The sequence below is a fragment of the Porites lutea genome, chromosome 1 (genome assembly GCF_958299795.1).
Source record: "Porites lutea chromosome 1, jaPorLute2.1, whole genome shotgun sequence".
In the NCBI taxonomy this organism is placed as follows: domain Eukaryota; kingdom Metazoa; phylum Cnidaria; class Anthozoa; order Scleractinia; family Poritidae; genus Porites; species Porites lutea.
The window spans coordinates 18,096,030-18,119,633 of record NC_133201.1 but is presented as its reverse complement, the minus strand read 5'-3'; the positions used below and the strand labels follow the sequence as shown (position 1 = coordinate 18,119,633).

At 38.2% G+C, this 23,604-nt stretch overlaps 1 protein-coding gene and 1 long non-coding RNA gene across 5 annotated transcripts in view; both read right to left on the bottom strand.

Annotated features, from left to right (window-relative positions):
• Positions 1-19,525, bottom strand: part of LOC140946088 (uncharacterized) — a 70,242-nt gene extending 50,717 nt beyond the window's left edge. For 3 of the 4 annotated variants that reach the window (XR_012166811.1, XR_012166806.1, XR_012166809.1), the window contains exons 1-2: positions 19,325-19,525; positions 9,743-9,819 (exon numbers count right to left, since the gene is read on the bottom strand). This is a non-coding gene — a long non-coding RNA (uncharacterized lncRNA). Of the gene's footprint in view, positions 1-6,357; positions 6,395-9,742; positions 9,820-19,324 lie in introns of all 4 variants that reach the window. The other variant, XR_012166808.1, reaches the window with a different exon arrangement.
• LOC140935817 (uncharacterized) lies at positions 14,456-15,436 on the bottom strand. Its single transcript, XM_073385386.1, has one exon. The coding sequence runs from the start codon at positions 15,366-15,368 to the stop codon at positions 14,541-14,543; it is 828 nt and encodes a 275-aa protein (XP_073241487.1). The 5' UTR covers positions 15,369-15,436; the 3' UTR covers positions 14,456-14,540.
• Positions 19,526-23,604: the final 4,079 nt, after the last annotated feature.

Below are 23,604 nucleotides of genomic sequence, written 5' to 3'. Positions count from 1 at the left end.
GCATGTCGCTTAATGCATACAAAATCTCCCTCAAATTCTACACTTCATATCTTAACAACAAGCTGCAACAAATAATTCATTCATACATAAGCTTATTGAAATATCATAGAAAGATTTTAAGAAACTTGGCGGGAAGTCCCTTGACCGAAAGCTTGTTATCGCAAACCCCGCCATTTTGATCGAGGCACATCACCAAACAATTCCTTCGATTGTCAACTTCAACAGTGACTCCCATGCTAAATTTTTCAATGCTATTTCTTTTGCGAAACTCAAACATTCGAACAATTCTCAGAAATCCTCCCAAATACGGCAACAAATTGACATCGTTTCAGAGTTCAACCTGCGCATTTGAGGTCCAAAATCAATACATTTTGAAGCGCTTTCTTTACAGCTAAAATTCAAATTTGGCAAAAATATTTGAACAGACTTGCAATAACATTGCCAAGGAGTCATACAATTTACATTTGTACTTACTCGTTTCTCCATCATGTAGGACTTGCAGCTACTCGTAAATCTTTAACGGGTAAACTGGTGTCTACCCCGGAAAAACGGCTGGTTCTACCGGGTAAGGTCGATGACGTCACCACAAAATGAAAAAAACATGGCGCTACCCGTTACCCGTACACCGATTTCGGGGTATCTTAAGGTCTCTATTATATAGATACTGATGAAATACCACCGCTATCCATAAATATCTGGACAGAACAGGCCAGAAGATTAGCCAGTGAATTAACGATGAACAGTAAAATTGAGATCAAACAGCGAAACAAAGACGGGAACAGAGGACAGTTTGTTTATGATCTCCCTATGGTTTTTCAATAATATTTTGACATGCGGCTACACTAAGCTCCAGAAGTGTACAACATTCAACTACTGTCAAAAAGTTGTAGAAAATTTATTGCTTATAATTAAGCAATATACAAATGTAAACACAATATTGCTAAGTATTAGGTATTAAAATTAAGTGTATGTTTGTGCTACTTAATTTGGTTTGTAAACATTCCTCAAAGTCTATTAATTATGTTGTGTACAACACCATTCCATCAAGTTGTCTACTTTTTTCTTATTCCCTCCCGCATTGGAAAAACCAGGGCATCAGTAACTGCTTAAGAGGTTATCTGTTACCTTTAATGATTCCCTAGAAAAGACAAAAAAAAATCATCTATGAAAATAAGGGACGCACTCCTCCCAGCCTAAAACATGTCCGATCCAACAAAAATAATTATTCTCTGCAAAAAGTACAATCCCATCGGCTACCATTTCCTGCCAGCACAACCTCCTGTGTTAATGGTGAGTGGCCTCTTGTAGCTGTACAGTGATGCAGTCTAGAAGTGCGTGTGTGTTACTGTTAACATATTCAATAATTACATGTATACTATTCAGGGGAACTACCCCATTTCAAAGTGGCACTAGCCAGAAACATCAGATTTTCTTAAAATCTCTGTAGTAAATACTGAGTGTGTACACGTACATTCAGTCTGTAAAAACACTGGCAATCTGTTAGTTTAATTATTAATGATTAACTTACATCTTCATTGTACAGCTGTTGAATCCATTGCACTGGGTCGGTGGTTTCAGTTGTCCCTAAATAACTTGTTCTTAACTTTGCTTGTACTTTGTGTGCTATTTCTCTTCTGTGGCACTGTAATCTTGAAATCCGTATATATGTGGCTGTAAACAGAAAAAAAAACACTTCACTTTCTTTGTGAAAGCTCATTCTGTGCAGGGTTTCCTCTCTGAGTATTGTCACTTGCACTGGATGTCTAAAAGGCCTTGTTGGATACTAGAGAGTGTGAATAAAATGCATACAACTAACCAATAACAAAACTTGCCTTGCTTAGCCTTTCCTTATAGGTTAAAAATCAACTTTGTTCCAGCTGTTTTGTATTATAACTTGTAATGCTGTATTAACATTTATCCTCGTTGCTAGCAGCCTCTTTCCCCTGGTACTGCAGAAGACCAGGGAAAAGTCAACCATCTTTTAGCAGGGGGACGATATTATCCACACACAGGAAACTATCATCACTTTGAATTTTTTTAATACACATGTTCATGTAGTTATTTCATACATGTAGTTTAGTTTAGGTCACGCTATCCTACAAAAGGATCATAGGACCAAAAAGAATATATCCCTTTTGAGGACAGTTTAAACAACTCACAAAGTATACCCTGCTAATTCTGCTCAACACTGCTATAAACTTTACTGGTGGGAGTGCCCACACACCCCAGGCCTACCTGTCTGCTAAAGGTATGAGAAAGTCGTGGTAGTGGTTGCTTTAATACTTTGATTTAGAATACCATAGGGAAATTTATTGCCTTTTCTTTTTAAGGGACTAGCCATTAGCAAAGTGTTGTCCTGGGGAGGGGGGGCTGAAAAAACTAAGACTAAACTAAAGAAACTAAGAGTCATCACTCAGCAAAACCATGAAATTGATTCAGTCAACCCAGCTTGGAGTTGATAATCCAACTGGACCACAAGAAAAAGACCTTTGTCTTTTAAAACGTTCCCCCTTTGCTCATATATAATTATTGACTACATTTGATAATAAATAGCAATATCGTATTCAGAGGGAGAAGTGTATAATAAAATAATGTTAATTTGTCTTAGCCCTGATCACCACAACCCACACGATCTCTAATCCTTACTGAGAGTTTATTTATACGACTTATGTTAGAACGAAACAAAAAAATAAACAACAAATTTAACTCTTTTTAACTCTATTCTTCATAAAAAAAATAATCACAATGGGAAGTCATAAAAAAAATCACTTTGTGTTGGAAAGTGCACCTCTGAGGGTCTAGATTATTTCATTCATTTTTCTAGGGGGTGATGGGGGGAGTGGTGGAGGCGGGGAAGGCAGGCAAGCATGCCCCAGCCACCTAGATTCTAAGAGGGTCTTAGTGACCTTTTATCCATGTATCAGACACTGAACATATTGAAACAGAACTCCCCGTGAATTATCAAAAAAAAAAAAGAAAAAGAAAAAGAAAAAAGACACAAGTGCAAGCATTGCCACATAAAAAAGGTATTTTATATTGGAGGTGTATGAAACCTGTTATTTTCAACATTTTTAGTTTTCTGATGAAATGTAGGGAATGATGTGTATGCAACTGCAATCAAAAAAATTGTTCATGGGATTTCACCTGAAAATAAAAATCATTCACAGACACGTTGTGGGTGGAGAAAAAAAGTTCCACAGACTGAAAATCTCTGAGCCTGCATAACTGGCCAGATTGTTTTTGTGCTTGAGAGTTTTGGCAGCAAAGCCACAAGAAGTGAGCGTCTCCTCCTTATTCTCCACATGGCTTTACAGCTCGAACTCTACCAAAACTTTGTGGACACTTTCATTTCCTCCAGCTACGTAGGCTAAAAATGGCCCCTCTCCATCGCTTAAAATTCAAATGCTCCGTCGCTAATAAAGTTTAGTAGTCATTGATGTTGTTGTCCTTTGTCAAAGGATCAGCTAACCCTTCCCACTGCACATGAAGGAAAAAATCAACATGGCTGACTGAAACACTAACCTTTACCCCCCGCCCCCAACATTAACAAAAACCATAGAAGAATAAAAATACTTATATGAAAGTGGATCATTGCAAATATAGACGCAACTTTTGCAGTTGCAAAAAGAAAGCAGAGGTCAAGGGTTTGAATCCCGTACCAGCCTGAATTTTATTCTTTCAGGCTTTCTTTTCACAACTGCAAAAGTATAATTGCGTCTATAACTGCAATGATCTACTTTCATATAATTCTTCAGCCTGCAGTTAACAAATATGATTTTCATATATTCATGTACAGTAACTTCAATAAAAATACTCTCATACAGTTAATATTCCTTTGTGGTTACATACTTGTACATGTACATGAAGTATAAAACTGAGCCATTACCTTTCTTTCAATTTTTTTTTTTTTTGGTTGCATTTTTTTCTGCAAACCTTTATGGCTCAAACACAAACTCTGCAAGGCCAATTTTTAAACAGTCAAACATTCCACTATATCAATTAGGGTATCTGTAAATAAACAATAGAAAAACACTGAGAACATTAGGCAAGGTGTCTTTAAGCACTTGCCCAGAAAAATTCATTAAACTACAATGTTGTAGCAGCAACTTTTATGCTTAATTTACATAATCTACTACAATATGCAGCCTGTGTATTACAGCTGTATGTTAACTCATGATTACACCATATATGCTGTAGTGCTATATGATATCTACATAATGACCAGCCTCCTCTCTATCAGAAATATTTTATTGAATATTTTGTTTACCTGTTTTAATTTTTGGTCCGTTGTACAGTACAGGCCACGGGCATTGCAGCATTACACGCGTGTTTCATGCATGGAAATCCGCCATATTGCACGCAAATAATTCCATGAGAAAAACACTGGTGAAACTAGGGTGCAAAGAAAATCACTTTTACAGCTTGCCATTCGGGCAAGCTGAAGCTAACACTTACTAGCCCAGACGTCATTTCAACTAGCCCCAAAAGCTTTTTGACAAGCAGAATTGATTTCACAGTTCTTCTGTTATTCAAATTCCTTAAAAAACATCACTCGCCCGTCGGGCAAGTTAAAAACAGAATTCACTAGCCCGATAGAAAAATCCACTAGCCCAGGGCTATCGGACACAACTTTCTATGCACACTGGGTGAAACACTCGTGTAAAAAAATACATGCAAATTAGGAAAATTTGCATGTAAAACTTTACATGCAGATTGTTATAATTTGCGTGTATTCGGTTTACTTGAGTTCTTACATCGCTGGCTGAGCGAGTGCAGTTGTACTTGTGCGGGTGGCTTTAATTTGTTAGCATAAATCAATTTTTTGAGGCACGTTCAAATGTTACGATTTTATGTTATCAGGGCTAAAAGTGATCCAAGTTTTTTGACCGAATGAACATTGTTTTTAATATTTACATGATCTTCGCTTGAATCTTCATTCGTAGACTTCACAGAGGTTATAAAAAGGTTTCAACTAAAATCAGTTTCAGTTATCAATTCGCAACTATTTTGATGGACCAACTACTCAGTAATGTGACGCTGTTATTTACATCTCAGTTTTGGTGAAGGATCGCTTCTACATGTATTTTGTTTACGGCATTTCATCTCCTACTTTTAGTTAGCTCGCTTCTTTGAGTTATTTTCTTCTGCAGCAATCTCCTTTCTCCTTCCTGCAATGTAGGTCCGAATGACAAACTGTACAGTAAGTTGTTTTCTTTTTCACCGCAAAAAGACGTTTTTCCGCAATGTCGGTTTCTAATTAATTTTTACATCCGCCACATTTGCTGTTACACGCAACTTGCGTGTATTTTCATAAGGCAAATCAGTCACTTTAAAAATAAACTCAAATTTGCATGTAAAAGCTTGTTTAAAAATTTACAGGCGAGTATTTTGTGTGGATTTTTCTTGGAAATCCGCCATATTGCACGCAATTTATGCGTGTGTATAAGAGCTGCAATGCCCGTGGCCTGTACTGTATTTCAATTCAACACATATATAATACTATTACTCTTACATTGTATGATAGATTTCTAATAACAACTTCTCATTTCAAGACAATATTCTTTGACTGTTAAATGTCCCAATCAGGTACCTTAATAAATCCTCCAAAAACTTTGCTACAACAGAACACATTCTCTGCTGTGAAGAAAACAAAAAAAAAATGATAAGTCCTTCGTGGCAAAAATCAATGTCATGAACACAAGAAACTTTTAAACTTTTTCTTTGCATCTGTATTTTATAACTGTCCATTTTTAGGCTTACAGCTGTACCATGAAAACAATGGTATATAAACCAACCCTCAGAAAGAGGAGAAATCATTAATTTTGAACATGTATAATAAGTGCCCCCCAGCTTAGTTTTTCTCCATCTTGCACTTTTCTCACGACTAAATAACCAAAAATAGCTTGCACTTTTACTTTTTATGTTATAAAAACAAAAACATTGGTGGGGTGCAGATGCTGAATGGCAGATAATAATTAAAAGGGTAATTGGGGTCCTGCAATTTGGAATGCTGATCTGTTGTGCATGTATAACAGGAAGGTTCTTAAACCTGAACAAAATTGCCGTGACCACTACATACTCTGGTTTATAAAATAATAATAATATTGATATTACAAGAAATTTGATGCTGATCACTGTTAGGGCTTAAAGGGTTAAGACATCACTCAGGTAAATCAAACATAAAGGTTAATCTAAGAATAACAAAACATGATCACTAAGAAAAAAAAGGTCTTTAATGTTAACTAAATATTTTTCTCCCCATCAGTACCAAGATAGGAAAATAATGTGAGAAAAACAGTGTGGAGAATATTTACTGTATGTGAAATGAAATAGAATATTTAATTAAAACAAATGTACCTGCATGTTCCAACACCCATGACCAAAAACTGATGCACTCAATTTCAAGGAAACAGGCAAAAGTATAATACATGTATTATTCCTCTAATTTATTTAAGTATCTGAGCACAAACAAACTAATTATCATCATTTCAAATTTGTTTTTATAAACCACACAAAAATTAAAGTTAGCAAGATTTACTTTTATTTTTTGGTCAAAAATGTTTTGTTTACACCTGTACTTATGTTAAAGCTTAAACTCTGATCCACTCACTATATTAGCATTACATGTACAAATCTGTGGTAATATTAGTGCAGTGTATGCTAAAACCAGTTGCAAAAATGTTGAGATACTCCAATGAAAAACCGGCCTTTCTTATTTCAATTCTACTAGTCACACCAATGTGTGCAATATAATGCTCACCTCTCTCCACCCTCTGTTCAAAGTTGTTCCTCCAGGTTTTGACCATGATCTTTTATTGCTAGCAATTTTGATAAGGGAAGAATGGGGGATCACAAGCACAAGATCATAGACAGGCCATTAAGCCAAAATAAGGTACACTATCTAAAGTACTTTTGCAACTGGTTGTAGATTTGCTCGGTGCAGCATGTATGGAAGCTTACTACACTGCAAAAGGGTTTATAATAAACAGAAATTGTAAAAACAAGGTGCTGGTACATGTATATTGGGAGTAATTTTAAATCAATCATGAAAGGAACAACAAAAATGACAAAAAAACAATATTCTTTTGATAAACAAATCCAGCTTAACTCAGTAGATAACTTAACCCTTTTTATAAAAGAATTATCTTGATGAATAATCAGCACTTTTATTTGCTGAAAGACATGTTACTGTGCTCATTTGTTTACAGGAAACACGCCAGGCGTATTTGAGTGGCATTACATGTACTGCATGTGCAAAATTATAATCACTAAGCAAAAGAAAAGAAATAAATTATATCGAGCTGATCTCAGGTGACACAAGAAACAGCAGTTTTTCGTAATAGTCATCAACTCTAATCAGTTTACATGTATAACTTGCTAATTATGTCTTCAGTGCAAAATTAAGTTGAACACATTTTAGTGCTGTACTTTGAACTGTAATCAAAACCTTGTTGCTGAGCAAAAGTTCAAACTCTTCAAAACTAGACCCATAACTGTCAGGCTTCTTATGGAAATAAACTTTGCTTACAAGAATACAAAGAGGTGCTTTAGTACGTGAAGGGTAATAATTGGGTTTCCTTCAGGAGAAGGCAGAATTCTTGGGTAGAAGTGCATTAGTAAAGGCACGGTTAAAATGTTGAATTTCACGGGCTACATTATTTTTCGCATGTCCTTACACGAAAATAATATTAAACAAAAATATGTATGCATGTAAAAAATATTGTAATCAATAACCTTGCATGCCAAAGATCTTACGTGTACAGCTGACAATACATATATGTCTTCTCTTACCCCCATATTGTAAACACAGAATCGTTGTACTGTATACATTTCCAGTCAACTGAATAGATATCACAATTAATCATTCAAATACCGATATAGACAGCTACATACATGTACTTAATGACAACCAAGTTCCTAAAACACACAGAAAACTGTACAGAAACTGTACAGTAGAGATGATCATTGAACCGATGAAAAAGCCAGTTAACCATAAACAACAAGGTATGCTTGGTACAGTATAGATTCAGGATGTATTTTGTAGAAAATGTATAAAGCGAAGATGTAGAATTTCAACATCGACAATTACAATCATGCTTAGAACTATTCTACACAAATAAAATCAAATGAAACAAAAAGACATGTACACATACAGGTGTATGTCCAAGCTTTTTTCACTTTTCTGTCTCGAAACAAACAAAATGGACATTAAAAGGAACATTACATGTGAAGAACGTACCCTGCAGTAGTACATTACAGCGGTTCCCAATAATATGCGCCTTCAAAAGGTTTTTTCTGTTGGTTGAAACCAGTTTTGTGTACGTTAATCAACTGTTTCCATTGTTTCTCCCTTGCTCTGCTAGAGAAATAATTTTTTGTATTGTTTTACTCGATGAGCAAAAAATTGCAAGAACATCTTCGAATGACAAAGGAGTTTCCAATTTTAATTTTGCTGGGATGGAGAATTATATAATGGTGAAGCAAAGTGGACAATGGCTGAATGAATTAAATAGCTGAAACACTTTCTGTACTACGCAAAGTTTTTCAGGTTGCTAAGATTTTTCGATTGTATGAAAACCCGAGCCATGAGCAAGTTCTGCAATGGAATATAAAGTCAATGAAACAAAAGATATCAGGTATCAGCAGAGAAAAAATTCTCCTCTGCAACAAGACTCTTTTTCCAAAAAAGTGAATATTACATGAATGCGGATTTCTTTAAGCTGTAGACTAAAAACCTCTCTGATTTCTACTTTTCTTCTTCTTCTTCTTAATGTTTTATTGTACAGAGCTATAACTTCTATAGTTATGTTTACAAGCATCGTGAATGTCGATTAAAACAACAGTATATTAGGGTTGTATAAATCTCCAAAAGGGTAAGTGAAAACAGGACCCTGGACCCATGCGAGCTACAGCAAGAATGGTGAAAAAGCGATACAGTGTGGGTTTAGATTAGCAAAACAACAAGTTTGCACAACGTATCTCACTTTTTCATTGCCATCACTGCATGACTACCACATGAAATTATTTCATGTTTTGTGAATGACACAATACAAGGATTTTCTTTTTCTATTTGTCTGAACCATTGGCTGCCCGACCAACCTGTCACCACGATCTTTTTCTTACATTTCTCTCAAAAATGTCTCTAAATTTTGTCCTTAGAGGTGCCAATTGATAAGAGTATTTCCATTTCAGCTCATTACAGGTCATTAGCTGATTTTATGTCTTCAAAAACTCATTAATAATTCATAAAGAAAAAACCAAAGACATGGCTACACTTTTTTATGTTCAATTATTTAAACCAAAATAACCCCAAACCTAAATATTAGTGCAACAGTGAATTGATCTGTATCAGAGATTTTGAAGCCATTCAAAAAACTCACCTCGAGTTTTTAAACCTGATAATACGTTCCTGCTCGTTCTTTAAACAGTACATGATCGATGTACAATGCACACTTGTACCTCATTGTGGGTCGACATTAATTTTTTGTAGGTCATTCAAGCTCATTGTAGCTCATTATTTATCACTGTATAAGCTCATCGTACCTCATTCCTTGTTGTAGTAACGACAGCGTACGAGTTTTAAAAACATAAAGTTTCATTTGCTTAACAAATGGGTGTTTGCAGCGACAGTGGTCTATCCACTTATATATAAAAGGAAAAATGTTAGCAAGAAGAAGAGGGAATTTAAAGGAGAAAAATTAAATGAAACCTAACATTCACATTCCCTAGTGCATGTATGTACCTGAATCACTTTGCAGTTGCTGGTGAACACCTCACAGATCCCGTCCCACATCCTCTGATAAGCTTATTCTTCTGTGGCTATAACGACGAGCACATACAATTAATTTCAATAAAGGTAATGACATAATCTTAAATGGATTACCTTGCAAATTCAGGGGAAATAGCACATGTACAAAAAACCGATGGGAAAGTGGCATAGCTGTATAGTATGCATGATGCTACTTGTCATTATTGCGTTCTCGTACCTCGAACGCAACCCTTAATTTGTGTTGGGTGTCCTGTGCAATTAATAAGGGAGGTTTTTTTGAGATTTTCATCATCGTCGACACACATTTGCCTCGCTTTGAGGCGCTTGCTTTCGTTTTGCCTCACTTTGACGTGCTAACTCATGTGGTGATTCTTGTGTCCTCGGCGTTCATCTTTCAAAGGTTTCCTGAGGTCTGATATTCTGTCTTCGTAAAGCGTTCATCTTTTAAAAAGTTTGCTAAATCTTTGTAAAGCGTACGTCGATCCGTGTTTGCTGAATCGTCCAAAGCGTTCATCTTTCAGAAGTTTGCTGTTGAATTTTACTTTGGATTAAGCCTTCATATTTTTCAGCATGGTTCGTCACTGTCTTTGGAAAATGTCTGCGACTCCTGGTGCATGTGTCAAACCAGGTTTAGTTCGGCGGCAGTTGTGCCACAACGTAAATTTACCGAGTTGTGTAGCTTGGCAGCCGTTGTGCCACAAAGTAAATCTCCCGAGATGTGAAGCTCAGTGGCGCCATTTGATCATGACTTGTGATATTTTCGGCACCGGCCAAACAAACACTTTAATGTTATTTATTAGGAAAAACTTATAAACCACTCTCGAGTCACTGAAATCAACACGCTCGACCAAATTACTGAAAAAGTTATTGACGTGAGCCGCACGCACATTCCATTGAAGGCTTTGGCAGGGTTAGTGTGAAGTTTGAATTTAGATGTGAAAGCTTTTAAAACAGTAAATTCAATGTAATTCATTTTGTCAACAAGTTGATGATTGGATGCTCTTAAAAATAACAGAGGAAATTATCTGAAGAAATGTTTTTGAAGAAAGAAAAAGAGTCCCGGGTTAAGCACTAATCGGCCTTTGAGCAACTGCACCCTGCAACTCGCGCCAGTATTTACACGCCCAACGCACTCTGGCCAATGTCTCCTCCGATTACAAGCACTTGACACCGAACCATACGATATCTTTTCAAAACCTTCTTATAACGTGATACACAGTTTAAATAGAGGTTTTGCTGTACGCAACCCTTATGTTCAAAATATACCATAATCATATTTATCTATATCGCAACCACCCTTCTCCCTCAACTGCTATCTGTACGCCTATTAAACAAACATATCGAACGTACTCTCCTAAGCTCCGATTACTCCTAGTTTATCTTAAGGAAGTGTCTAGACACCCGGCAGCCGGAAACTGTTTTCAAAAAAACTAGGTACCCGGCAGTCAGAAATTTTGACCAATTTTCTCGGAATAGCTTGTTTAATTCCTCTAAGAACATAAGATATTTGTTTAGGAATCTCAAGCGATTGTAAAATATTGCCTTAGGTTAAAAGTAGAAGACTGCGACTGTCAAGCTTGGGCGTAGAGTGAAATCTCAATGTTTTTGACACTTAGAAGATATTCAAGTTCTGACACACTGTCAGTCAACTCGCAATGAATATCCACAGAAATTATCAACGAAACCTCACCAGAGTATTTAGTGTTTGTTAAGAAATGCTGAGCGATTCTAAATAAAGATTTCGTATTGTATTGGACAAATTCTCCGCGCTTGCATTAAGCATAATTCTTTACAATCTTGACTCACGGGTACGGTTTTCAAAGTACTAGATACCCGGCAGTCGGAAATTCTGTACTTTCACTAAAATCTTTCTCAGCATCTGCTGAGTCTACTCTATTTCTATGTAAAATCATAAAGAGTCTATAGTCTTACCAGATATCCTCTTGAAATGTTCCTCTGACTTACAAACAACGTTAAATTTGTCGAATTGGCAGAAAGGAGTGCCCTTCAACTTCCAATGTCGTGCTGCAGTTGCGTGACGCAAATTTTTGAAGTGTCAAAACTATAAAGATTTCACTCTATGCGCAGGCTCGACAGTTGCCTCTATGTCAAGCCCAAAGCAGTGTTTGAAATCGCTTGATTTTTCTAAACAACTTCCTGATGTTATTACACAAATTAAATGACATATTTCATGCAAATTGGACGTGAATTTCCAACTGCCGGGCATCTAGTATTTTGAAAAGCGTACCCATGAGTCAAGATTCTAAAGAATATGCTTAATGCAAGCTCAGAGAATTTGTCCACAAATATCTTTGTACAGTGATTTGCCCAAGAAAAATAATGCTTGCCCACAACACGTTTAATGTATTTTTGTAAACACTAATATCTCGCACTCACACTTGTTCATTACATTCGACATAAACTGTGGCCTGTGACAGTGAGATATGGAGATCATAATGTATCGGTCAAATCGAAGCTTCAACATGCCCCCCCGGGCATACCCCGGGCATTTGACACCTTTGCCGTCCCGGGGAGGAGGGAATTTGATCATCAAAGTCTTCCAGGGGGTGGGGAATTTGATCCCCATGCTTTAGGGGTGGGGAATTTGAACTCCACCCTCGATTTCATGTAAAATCTTTGGCGTGGTGAGCTATCATGGGGGACGTGGTGTTAGAGGATTTTCATGGAAAAGATTGTGCCTTTGTGGCCAATTGGTTTCGACGAAAGGGTTTAAACAAGCTTTGTGCCATATTTGAAGTATTTAAATTTTAAAATTTTTAATATTGGATTCAGGCTTTGAATGTATGAATGTATTTTATTGTTGTGTTTACAATGAAGTACAATACCTATACCAGCAATTCAGTACAACAACATAAAATAAAATAAAATAAAATAAAACGGTCAACTACTTTGACCTACTGCAAGTATGTTAATTAATAAGGTGAGCAATGATGCATGTCAGTGAAATGGTCATGATGTAGTAATCTCAATAGGTGGGATCTTTTTTTAAAGAACGCTTTGTATGTTGCATGACGAAGAAAAGCTGAGCATTCAGTGACCTTGTAGCAGCGATTTCTGCCGCTTTGCACAAGAATTTTGTTCGTAGTAAATACGCTAGCAGTGTTGCTCAGTTTTTGTTATATTTATAAAATTTTGTTCGACAACTGAAGGCGTTTCCGCCGTCCTTCTGTCATTTTTGTGCCCATGAAATATCCCCGGGGTGGGGGCATTTGATCACCTGAATGGACCCTAGTGTGGGGCATTTGAACGGCATTTTGGCCCGGGAAGGGGGGAATTTGAACAATAATTTTCAAAAAAGGGGGTTGCCCAGGGGGGGGGGGGGGGGGGCATATTGAAGCTTCGATTTGACCGATACATAATATCGATTTCAGCAGTTCTCTGAGAATGTATCATTACAGCAACAGAAGTTTAAAGCATATATATTGTTATTGTGAAAACAACAAGAGGTTTAGCTAGGAGCTAACCTGTTTTCTGAAATGGCATGAAAAAAGTACACTTTGCACATTGTTCTTGACAAGGTTTAAAAAAACAATCCATTTAAGGTAAAATCAATCGAGCCAGTGTCAGCAAAAAAGTGATGACTACCAAGAATGTCATCCCACTTCTAGTGCATGTGCAATATTGTAAATAAGTGAAATCATTACATGCATGTAAAATGATTATAAGTTACTGCAACACACAAGACAAATGCATTGTAAGCTTAGCAGGAATAGACTTTGTCACGGTTTTGGAAGCCATCTTGACGAGTAGGCCGTCAACCGCGTGAGAAATTACAGTGTTTGTCGTATAAGAATCTAATGTCGAATAATTTCCGTAAAACGGTTGTTCTGAAAAAAAGAAATGAATTGTAAACTAAAGCTTCACTCCTAAGGATTCTACAGAAAAAAAAATGAGAGGCGTTACATGAGCTACAGGCTTAACTACAGAATACAGGGCCACTTTTCCAACTATTCTAATTGAAGTGGCTCGTTGGCTCGTCAGTCGATTCCAAGGTATATTATTCAAATGGCTCGTTGGCTCGTCAGTCGATTCCAAGGTATATTATTCAAATGGCTCGTTGGCTCGTCGGCTCGCCAGTAGATTCCTTGGTCTCACTAGCGAAGTTTCTTTGTTTGTTTTGATCATGCATGTGAGCACTTGTAACTCATATAAAAACCTATCGTAAAGCGTTTACGTTTGATAAATATACGTTTCTGAGACGTATCCGATGGTTCCACAAATTTTCTGCGGTAGCAATAAAAGAAGAGAATACTTTGTATAATAGCCCACTTGTGTCTCATCTTCTCAGCTAGTTAATTATGCTTACAATATCCTTTACAATATCATTCATAAAGCTCGGATACAGCGAGACCCGCAAAATTGTATGCATAAGAACTTTCGGGTATTTGAAAATCTTCCCTTGGTGGGTGAGTTCGCAGGTTTACATAAGTTTCAACATTTTTAATTATTTTTAACATCATTTCAAAATGATTATCACAATCATACAGATTTCTTGAACAAAACAGTTTTCGGGTGTCTCACAGACTACAGCTCAAAACTGAAATAAACCGCAACTTTCTCTAACTTTCATTTCGTAACTCAACTGAGAAACAACTTTTCAAAACATAACTACAGAACAAAAGGTGATTCCGCAACTTTCTAAAACGTTCATGAAAAACACTTCGGTTCAAGCTCAACTAAGAAACAAAAAATTGAAAATGCATGCCAACGAGCCATGTATTTTATGTATGCCTATTTTTCTGACCTTAACTTAATTCGGATTGTATAGAGTTTTTACATCATTTAAAAACGTGGCGAATAAGTCTTTTTCTTTGTTTACATGTCGCCAAATAAACTCAGCAAGATAGGAAGAGTACATGTCCTTGCGAGTGCCGAATACAGGCAAACTCACTTTCATGTGCCGCCAGTGACCTTCCATTTTGTTAGTATTATACCCGTCTTTATTTACGAACTCCTTTGAATGGTTCACGGTTTGATGTGAATATCCATGTTTATTTAAGTTGTGGTATGACTTCCAGCAGTCGGAGACAATTAATGTTCCCGGTTCGATCCAGTCTTTTATGATAGGCAAAAGTGTTGCCTCGCTCCTATCTTCCACTGCCACCAAAAAACATCTCCTTGAATCTTCCTCTATACCGCCAAATACCCATTGTCCTTCAACTCTGTGCCCTCGATGGTATTTCCGCTTTCCCACCTTGCTTTCATCAATTTGAACCACTTTCCCTTCACCACCAATCTTTTCACTTTTTTTCTGGATGGTCACTTCACATGTTTCTCTGCAAAACATATCCCAGTCGACAGCTGTGTTGGAATTAATGTGCAGCTGTTTCTTTATTTGCTCTTGCGTTAGTCCCTCCGACCACCAGTAGGTGAACTTAATAATCTCTTCCAGGGTAAGATTACTCTGTTCAAACCAACTTCCTTTCCGGATGCTGACTGTACTTTTATGGCGTTTGTTATTCGCTCGCTTTCTGCACTCCCACTTGTAACCGTCTGATCGGTCCGTACATTCTACCAGCTCCATGTTTTCACCACAAACGGGGCAGGCGCGTTTGGAGGCGATCATTCCTTCATTCATTAACCATCCGATTAAAGTTTCTCTATTGCAGAGAACTCTGTCTTTCAGCTCATCATACGTCCAGTGCGAAGTACCACCTATTTTTCGCTGATAGTTTCCCTTTCCACTTGAATACTGAGTACCAACTTCTTTCGTGTTACTACTGCAACCAACCTGAACACTAATAGTTCGATATACTTTTCCATTGCTTCCACACCGCAACATTTTCGTCTTCGCGCTACTTCAATTTATCTCGGAAATTTCAGTTAACTTGGCCTAAGTAACTTTCATTATTAATGAATTAAAATAATACTTACAAACTTCCATTCATCAAGTTTCAACTAATGCTTCCCTCCTTTCAATATATGACAAAAAGTCTCACCTTTAGATTGGTTCATTTTCAATGAACTGAAAATTTCACAGACATACTAATTAAATCGCTCACTTCAAACGGCGTCACTCGCCGATTTCTTTTGTTTTCAAACAAAACGTTTTGTTTGTAAGTTTCATCCTAATCTCAACGCGTTGCTCTTTCTGCTCATTCGTGTGTTAACGCCAACCAGTTCACAATGTCAAACCCTATCTTGCGTCTTTCTCGTCAAAACGAAGCTACCTGGGCTTCATTTCATCGTCGAGTTTCAGGAATACATTACAATTATGACCAGCTATTTTCTGAGACTGTTTTCCAGTTCTTAGAAGCAAAAGCTAAGTCCGTCGGCAGCTCCATTGGTTACCTGGTGCCATCATTGATGACAGCCACCTCATTTCTCCTCGGAAATACTGACGCCCACTTCCTAAATGGAAATCACATTCAGCCACTAAACCTATACACCATGTCCGTTGGTCATCCAGGAACGGGAAAATCACCTGCCATAGAGACAGTGCTGGCCGCACTTCGAGACGTAGACACCATCTCAAAGGAGACCCTTGTCAGCGCCACAACATCGTCCGGACTTGTGAAAACCATTTCCAAGCAAGGTAAAGCCTTTGTTGTCTCCCCCGAAATATTTGATGTTTTGAACAAACTCCTCAAAAACGACGAAGATAACGCCACTGGTGACGTACAGCTGCTCTGCAAATTATGGAGTGGGGAATCTGCATCCTACCATTTCGCGACAGAGGCTACGCGAGAAATTGAATCAAACACCGCGTTCTCCGTTCTTGAGTCAACCCAGATCCAAAATGCAGCGATTCTTATTTTTAGAATGGACAAAGGCCACGGTCTTCTAGATCGCTTCTTAATTACTGTTCCAAACGCGCGAAAGCCGACACCGGAACAAGAAGAAGAAGGAACACATTATCTAGCAGACCTTCCCCTACAAGATTTCCTGCCACTCTTCGCAGCAATCTACGCCGCCCACAAGAACGTCACCAGATCCTATACATTGGATCCTGCCGCCGCACAGCTACATAAGCGCCTTAAAACCGATCATGTGAACGCGGTCAACACTGCGATCGAAAATGGAGAAGTACCACCCAAATCTAAAGGAACTGATCTTGTCACAAGAGTTGCGGTGGCATTGAGTACCATTAGCTACTTCATCACTGCCATGTTGGAGGAGGATCAAACACATAGTCCACCAGAGCAAATTACTGAAGATTGCTACAAAAAAGCCGTGGATTACGTCGAATATCTACATGCACAGAAAGAAATGTTTGCTGAATTCGTTAAAGCTATTGTTGAGCCTGCTACAGAGAAACCGAGGGCACAGCCAACGGAGATCGACATCTCTACCGCCATCATACGCTTTCCGGGACGACTGGTTACTTCTCAAGCCTTCAAGAAGTTCAGCCCCCGCTCTTTGAGAAGTGTTCAGAAGCCAGAATACGATCACTGCACCCAAACAATTAAACGGTATGGCCGTGTTGAAGAAATCCGCGTCCCTCGAAGCGCTCAGAAGGTGCGCGTTTTTATTAAGAAAACAACCGATGAAATTGTCCATTGGCCGGCGAATGCTCCATGCACGCGAGAAGAATATGGAGAACGAATTTCCGAGCCAGTCAACAGGCTTATCACTGAAAATATTAGAACTGCACTTGTCAATGCTGGACATATCACACGCGCGGACATTGCATAAATTGAACTTCACATACGCCTATTGTTTGCGCAACTTTTTCACGCGCACGAGAACATTAAGGAGTTATCAATTCTAATTAAAGAACAGTGTTTATTTCTTTCTCTAATGACAATTTATTAAGGCTGCCGTAGCTTTACATCATCGAACGCTATTACACTCAGCACAATCACGGTGTTGAACGTCTTAGTACTGTAACTAGTACCGTGCATCAATCAAACAACTTTTATTCTCCTTTTATACAATATTGTGGTTTTTATTCGTACAAAGAAAGATTGTACCGTCGGTCTTTTACTTGTAAATAAATATCTTTAATGTTTTCTAACTACATGTCGTTCTTTACATTTCTCCGGGTCCTCCCAAACTGCGAGCCAGAGAGACATGCGCGACACGCGAGCCATCGGCAAAAATAAAGAGAAAACAAGTAAAACCTGCAAATTTACAGATTAGGGTTGAGTTTTCATTAGGGTTAAGATTAGGGTTAGGGTTGAGCGCTTTTTAGGGTTAAACACTTATTCACAATGGTTACCTTTCAGTCAATGTTTTCCGTATGACTGTTTTTTTTTTTTTTAATGAGTTTTCAATGGCCTGCATGGCTCGCTGTCATGAAAAGGCCAAAATAAAAACAAATACAAAAACAAATAATAGGAAAAAACAAAACAACAAACCCAATATGAAGAGCGACAGGGGGCATCGAACCAGCACCTCTCAAAATGTCAAAGCTACAAGGCAGATGACTTAACCACTACACCACTGAATCCGAAACACTATAATTGGTGAAAAATAATATATTTTAACCATTTGCCTATAGATTGTTTGAAGAAAGCGTCGTCTCAAGCAAGTGGAGCAGTGAAAGATAGATTTCAGGAAAATAACCGAGTTTTGACGAAAAAAGGCGGTACTTGAAGTCATTTCATCGCATTTGAAGAACATATTAACACAGCAGACAAGCTGGAGCAAAATTCTCTACCTCGATTTTAGCTCTCAGGTTTTGAAACTAATGGTCCACATCCCTTCTATTTTCTCTGTAGAATACTTCTACCTCGAAATTTATCGCCAAAACATTCCTTGATCGCCGACTAGCGAGCCGGCGAGCCACTAAATCACATACCTTTCTCGTTCTTTATTCACTGAAAGCGACTGCCGAGCCGGCGAGCCGCCGAGCCACTAAATCATATACCTTTCTCGTTCTTCAATCACTGAAAGCGACTGCCGAGCCGGCGAGCCGCCGAGCCACTAAATCATATACCTTTCTCGTTCTTCAATCACTGAAAGCGACTGGCGAGCCGCCGAGCCGCCGAGCCACTAAATCATATACCTTTCTCGTTCTTTATTCACTGAAAGCGACTGGCGAGCCGCCGAGCCGCTAACATCTAACGCTCTTACTAGAGTGGCCCTGTATTATGTAGTTGCTCCGAGCTAGAAGACCTAGAACCACTTTGCAATATTTTTTATACCTTTGTCTGTCAGAAAGTCCCGGGAAAAATTACAGACGTAAATATATGGAAAATCTAAAGCAGGCCTTAGGAGAAATTTAAGCACAGGTAGGCCCCAAAAATTTTTAAGTGCAATCCTTTGCTTTGTAGCTTAAAGTTATAATTCACATTGTTTTCAGAACAGCCGTTTTACGGAAATTATTCGACATCAGATTCTCATACAAACACTGTAATTTCTCACGCGGTTGCCTACTCGTCAAGATGGCTTCCAAAACAGTGACAAGGACCGTCTATTGAAATTGACAGATTAGGTCATATCATGAAGAGAGTCTGGCTTAATGAATATTTTTTTATAATGTTGATATAAAGAGGGAGTTCTATAAGAGAGAAATATTTGTAGCAGATTGAGAATTTCACTCTATAATTAACTCAAGTTTATTGTAAAGAATAAAAAACGCCTTCTCACCTGATATGAACTATGAACACAATGTACCAGCGCCACCGCAGTTCCCAGTTATTAATGCCAATATTCTCGGAAAAGTGAAGACATTTTGTAGCAGTGAATGTGTTTGCAAATCATGTCTATAATCTAATTAAATGAGGTAAGTCATCGCAGAACGCCGTCAAGCAAAGGATCGAAGACAGTGCATGTTGAATCGCTGGCATTTCATTCATGAGCCCGCGATATGGGGACGAGAATGGGGTTCGTTGCCAGGGGATGCTTTGCGCTAATGATAATGATAATCGACCTATTCGGCTAACTCCAATTCAAATCTCCCCGGTTCAAGATTCTTTGTGTACTGTATTTGCATTATAATGTTACATTCACATTTAAATGATATGGAAATTCCTGAAACAAAACGTTTTATCCCCAAAGGGTTTGAATTGGGTACAACCGTTTATTTAGCCGAATAGGTCTATGTTGATAATAATGATGACAATGATAATAAACAAAACAAAAGCAAAATAGCCGCTCCAAAAAATATTAAACTCCCGCCAACATTTCGTGCCACACGGTAGGTTGACAGGGTTGGACAACATTTCGAGAGGGGAGGGGAGGGTAACGGAAGACACAATAAAGATTTCCACTGAAATAAAGGACAGTTGGAGTCGCAGATATCGATTAAGCGGGATAAAGTCGAATTCAGTCCAGGGTTTCAAGTTCAAAATGCCAATGGGCTTTTTGCTGGTGGAGAAGACCCCGAGTATATAGCACACAAGTGAATAGTGTTTTTTCGCGCACGCTGATTGGCTAACCGGGTGATAAGCCAAGTACTATTTGTTTCCGAGCAGCGCCGAAGAGAAGCAAAAAACATTTTTAAGCATTTTAAAAAAGGCTTGAACGGGTATGTACGTAGTAGAGGATAAAATATGAATAGTTTTTACAAACTGGCGACCAAAAATTATTTTTTCTGCTTATCTGACACAAATTAAACTGTCATTTCTTTTCCTGCAGGTATTTGAACGACAACAAACTCAAGAAGCTTCCCTCAGAGATATTTTCAGATCTCGTTTCCTTGGAGTATTTGTAAGTAAACGACACATTTCTTTCCTTATAAAGTAATAGAAATCTCCGAAAAGGAATCAAAGACCTCTCACGGTACCGGGGCGCTAATGAACAAGAGTCAGGGATTGATTGTCCTCAAGGTGTCGTTATTCGTCTTCGCAGTTTGCTAATTTTTTCAGCAGGTCTGGCTATATTTCAAGGTAGGTCTTACGGATCAGCCAAGCCGAAACATTGAAAATTGAAACAATTTGACCTTTTGAACCTGTCCTCGCTCAAAAAGAGTTTCTAAACTAGCGATTCCTAGTCAGGCTCCTGATAGGTGCGGGCATGCGAGAGAATTAATAATTCTCATGGCGCGCTTCTACAAGCCCTCAAGCTCATCTGAGAGGTAGCTTGGGAGTGAGTTGTGAACAACGGGACAAGCATACTCTATAACCGGGCGGACGCATGTTGAGAAAAAGTTTATGGTTTCCTTGGTTGCGATGCTCGCCCTCTTTAGTTGCTTTAGGTAGTAGAGCCATGCCGAGACCTTGTTGGAACTTTGTGACATGTGACAGGTTCATTTCAGATCTATTGAAATGTTCAGGCCAAGTAGCTTGACACTGGACATCACCTCGATTGCCTTCTCGTTCACTTGATGGTAGTTTCACAATACTAGCGAACTTAGCATCGATCTTAGCAAAGGAGAATTCGCATCTCTTTACATTTGCTTTAGTTCAACTTAAGTTTGTTCGTCGGACTCACAGGGACTCAGCGACTATTCGTTGACAGAGTCTTGAATCATGTTTCCTTGATTCTTAGCCACAGGCTCTGGAATTGTTGTATCGTCCACGTGCTGCCATATTTCTGTATTCGTATTATTAGTGTGTTTTTTTTTTGTCTTGTTATGAAACTGTAATGTCCTGGGGTTTCACGTCATGGAAAGAAAACGAGCCACACAGTAAAACTCAACACAAACTTTAATTAAATGTCCGACCACACACATGGTAAAAACGAACCAACTGTGCTTTCGCAAAGTACTGTTTAATAGCAAAAAAAACAATGGTGGGAAGCAAATTCTATAAGAAAGATTCATTTAAGATTTGGCAGTTAAAGTCATACAGAGTGCGTGTCATGATTAAGCAAAACAATTTTTAATGGCTTTTAATTGAAAGGAAGATTCCTCTTCTTCAGCTTTTGCTGAGACAGTCACTTAGGAGAAAGAAGACAATGTCACAGTCTGTCACGGCATACGGTTTGGATTTAAATTCTCTAATTATATACTTTTATAAAAAAGAAAAAATCCCGTTTGAAGATCATTGTAGACAAAACTTCTACTCCTTTCGAGTAATCGAAAAAGTTTTCAAGTGCTTTTGCAGCTTTTTAGAACTCAAGAAACAGGTTTTTTGTATGTCTTTCCTAGCGGCTCATCGTCCTAATTATTTCAAATTCCTTGATTAGAATAACGAGAAAGCTCAGAATACATGTATGGTCCGGACAGACAAATTGTACTTGAGGGTAGCTTGTTTAATATATTAATGACATATTCCTTGAATCCAATTTCATGTTTGAAGGAATCTTGCACTTAAAACACTTTTTTTCTCAGAAAAAGATTCAAAACTTAGCAAGAGCGTATGGGAATCTAATGAACTCGATCTGATCATTTATTTGCAAACGGGTAACTGCAGAGGTAACCCGCCTGTGTAGGTGGGGTAAGCCACCGAGTCATGTTGCCCGGTCAGCCGGATATCGTGACCCTCTCAGCCGGGATCATAATTCGAGTACGGAGCAAGGTTTAGCGCAGTAGGTTAGTGCGCGGCTTTCTGTACGAGAGGTTCCGAGTTCGGGTTTCCATGTGTGACCCCAAATCCTCAGCTTGTTTCGACAAATCTATTCTTTCCGGGTAGCCTAGAGTAGCTTTAAGGTCATTTCTCTGGAATAGAACTTGCAGTGAAATTTTTGTCAGAATTTACTGAATTTTGGTTGTTTATGTTGTAGAAACTAAAGTTTTAAATAGAATTGAGAGGTGCCCATACTAGTTTAGGAGCAGCACCAACTTGTAGCTAACTTGTATATACGCACAATTCGGCTTAAAATACCAATATGACTAGATTTACAAGTACAAGCTTTGAACACGTTTCCGACGATTTTTCCTTTTCTTCACTGAGAATAAGTTTCTATTTATTCGAGAGAAAGAAAGACGATTAAAGAAATAGGTCACCATACTCGTTTAAGAGAAAATGAGGATTTACCTCTCTGGGGAGCTCCTGTCTTAAGGCAAAAGCCACCATGTTTATATGTGCGCGCGCTAATCAAGCTTAAAATTATGCTCAGCAAGGAGGCAAAACTAAGGAAAAACCTTTTAAGTGCTCGTAAAACCGAGCACTAGACTGAGCACTGACCGGGGAGGGAAGTGATATGACGTATATTGAGCGCACCGTCGGCATCAGATTCGTCAGCCAGTCTAATGAGGACCGTCTCGTGATACCCACGTAAAAGAAGGACCATAACCTTTACCTCTTGACTTCTTTCACTACTTTGTCCTTCTAATCAGAGAATAGCACAAGGCATGAAAAACGACGACGGATTCGAACTTCTTCTGAGGTAGACATGTGTGACGACATATGTTTTAGTCTCGATTATAGTGTAGTCTAGCGCGAAATCAATAAGAAATATTGACGATCTTAGCTTGTTTATTATCTCTTTCACTTTTACTTTACGCGAGAAACACCTCTCCTGCTTCCACCTGCTCTTTTAGTCGCCTTCTAGATTAACAGCTAGTAACGCTATAAGGTAAGCGCTAAAACGACTATCAACACTATTAGATACCGGTAAGTGTAAATCCTGCTACAATTTTAGGCTTGGGTTAACTTTTCACAGCTCCGAAATCTGCCTCTATCCCTAGCTAATTAACTATTCTACCCGCTAACCAATTAAACTTACTAACCCTTCCTAAATGATTACTAAGGCTATGACTTGATCATTCCTCATATTTTCTGTTGGTCCCGTTGTGTCAGATTCACACATAGAGTTCCGTTACGGATGTTGATTTCATGAATAAACAAGTAACTTAGATAATTTCCTGTAAAGAGGCCATAAAATGAGTAACACATTGTGAAATAAACGATTAGCATTGTTGTGAAGAAAGAGTTGCACTCCTTGTCAAGATCCCAGTTGCCGGGGGTACCTCTCTGCTGGCAGCAAGGAAGAAGCTAATTCCCCGAAAAACAATACTGGTACACATGGAAGATTATAACCAA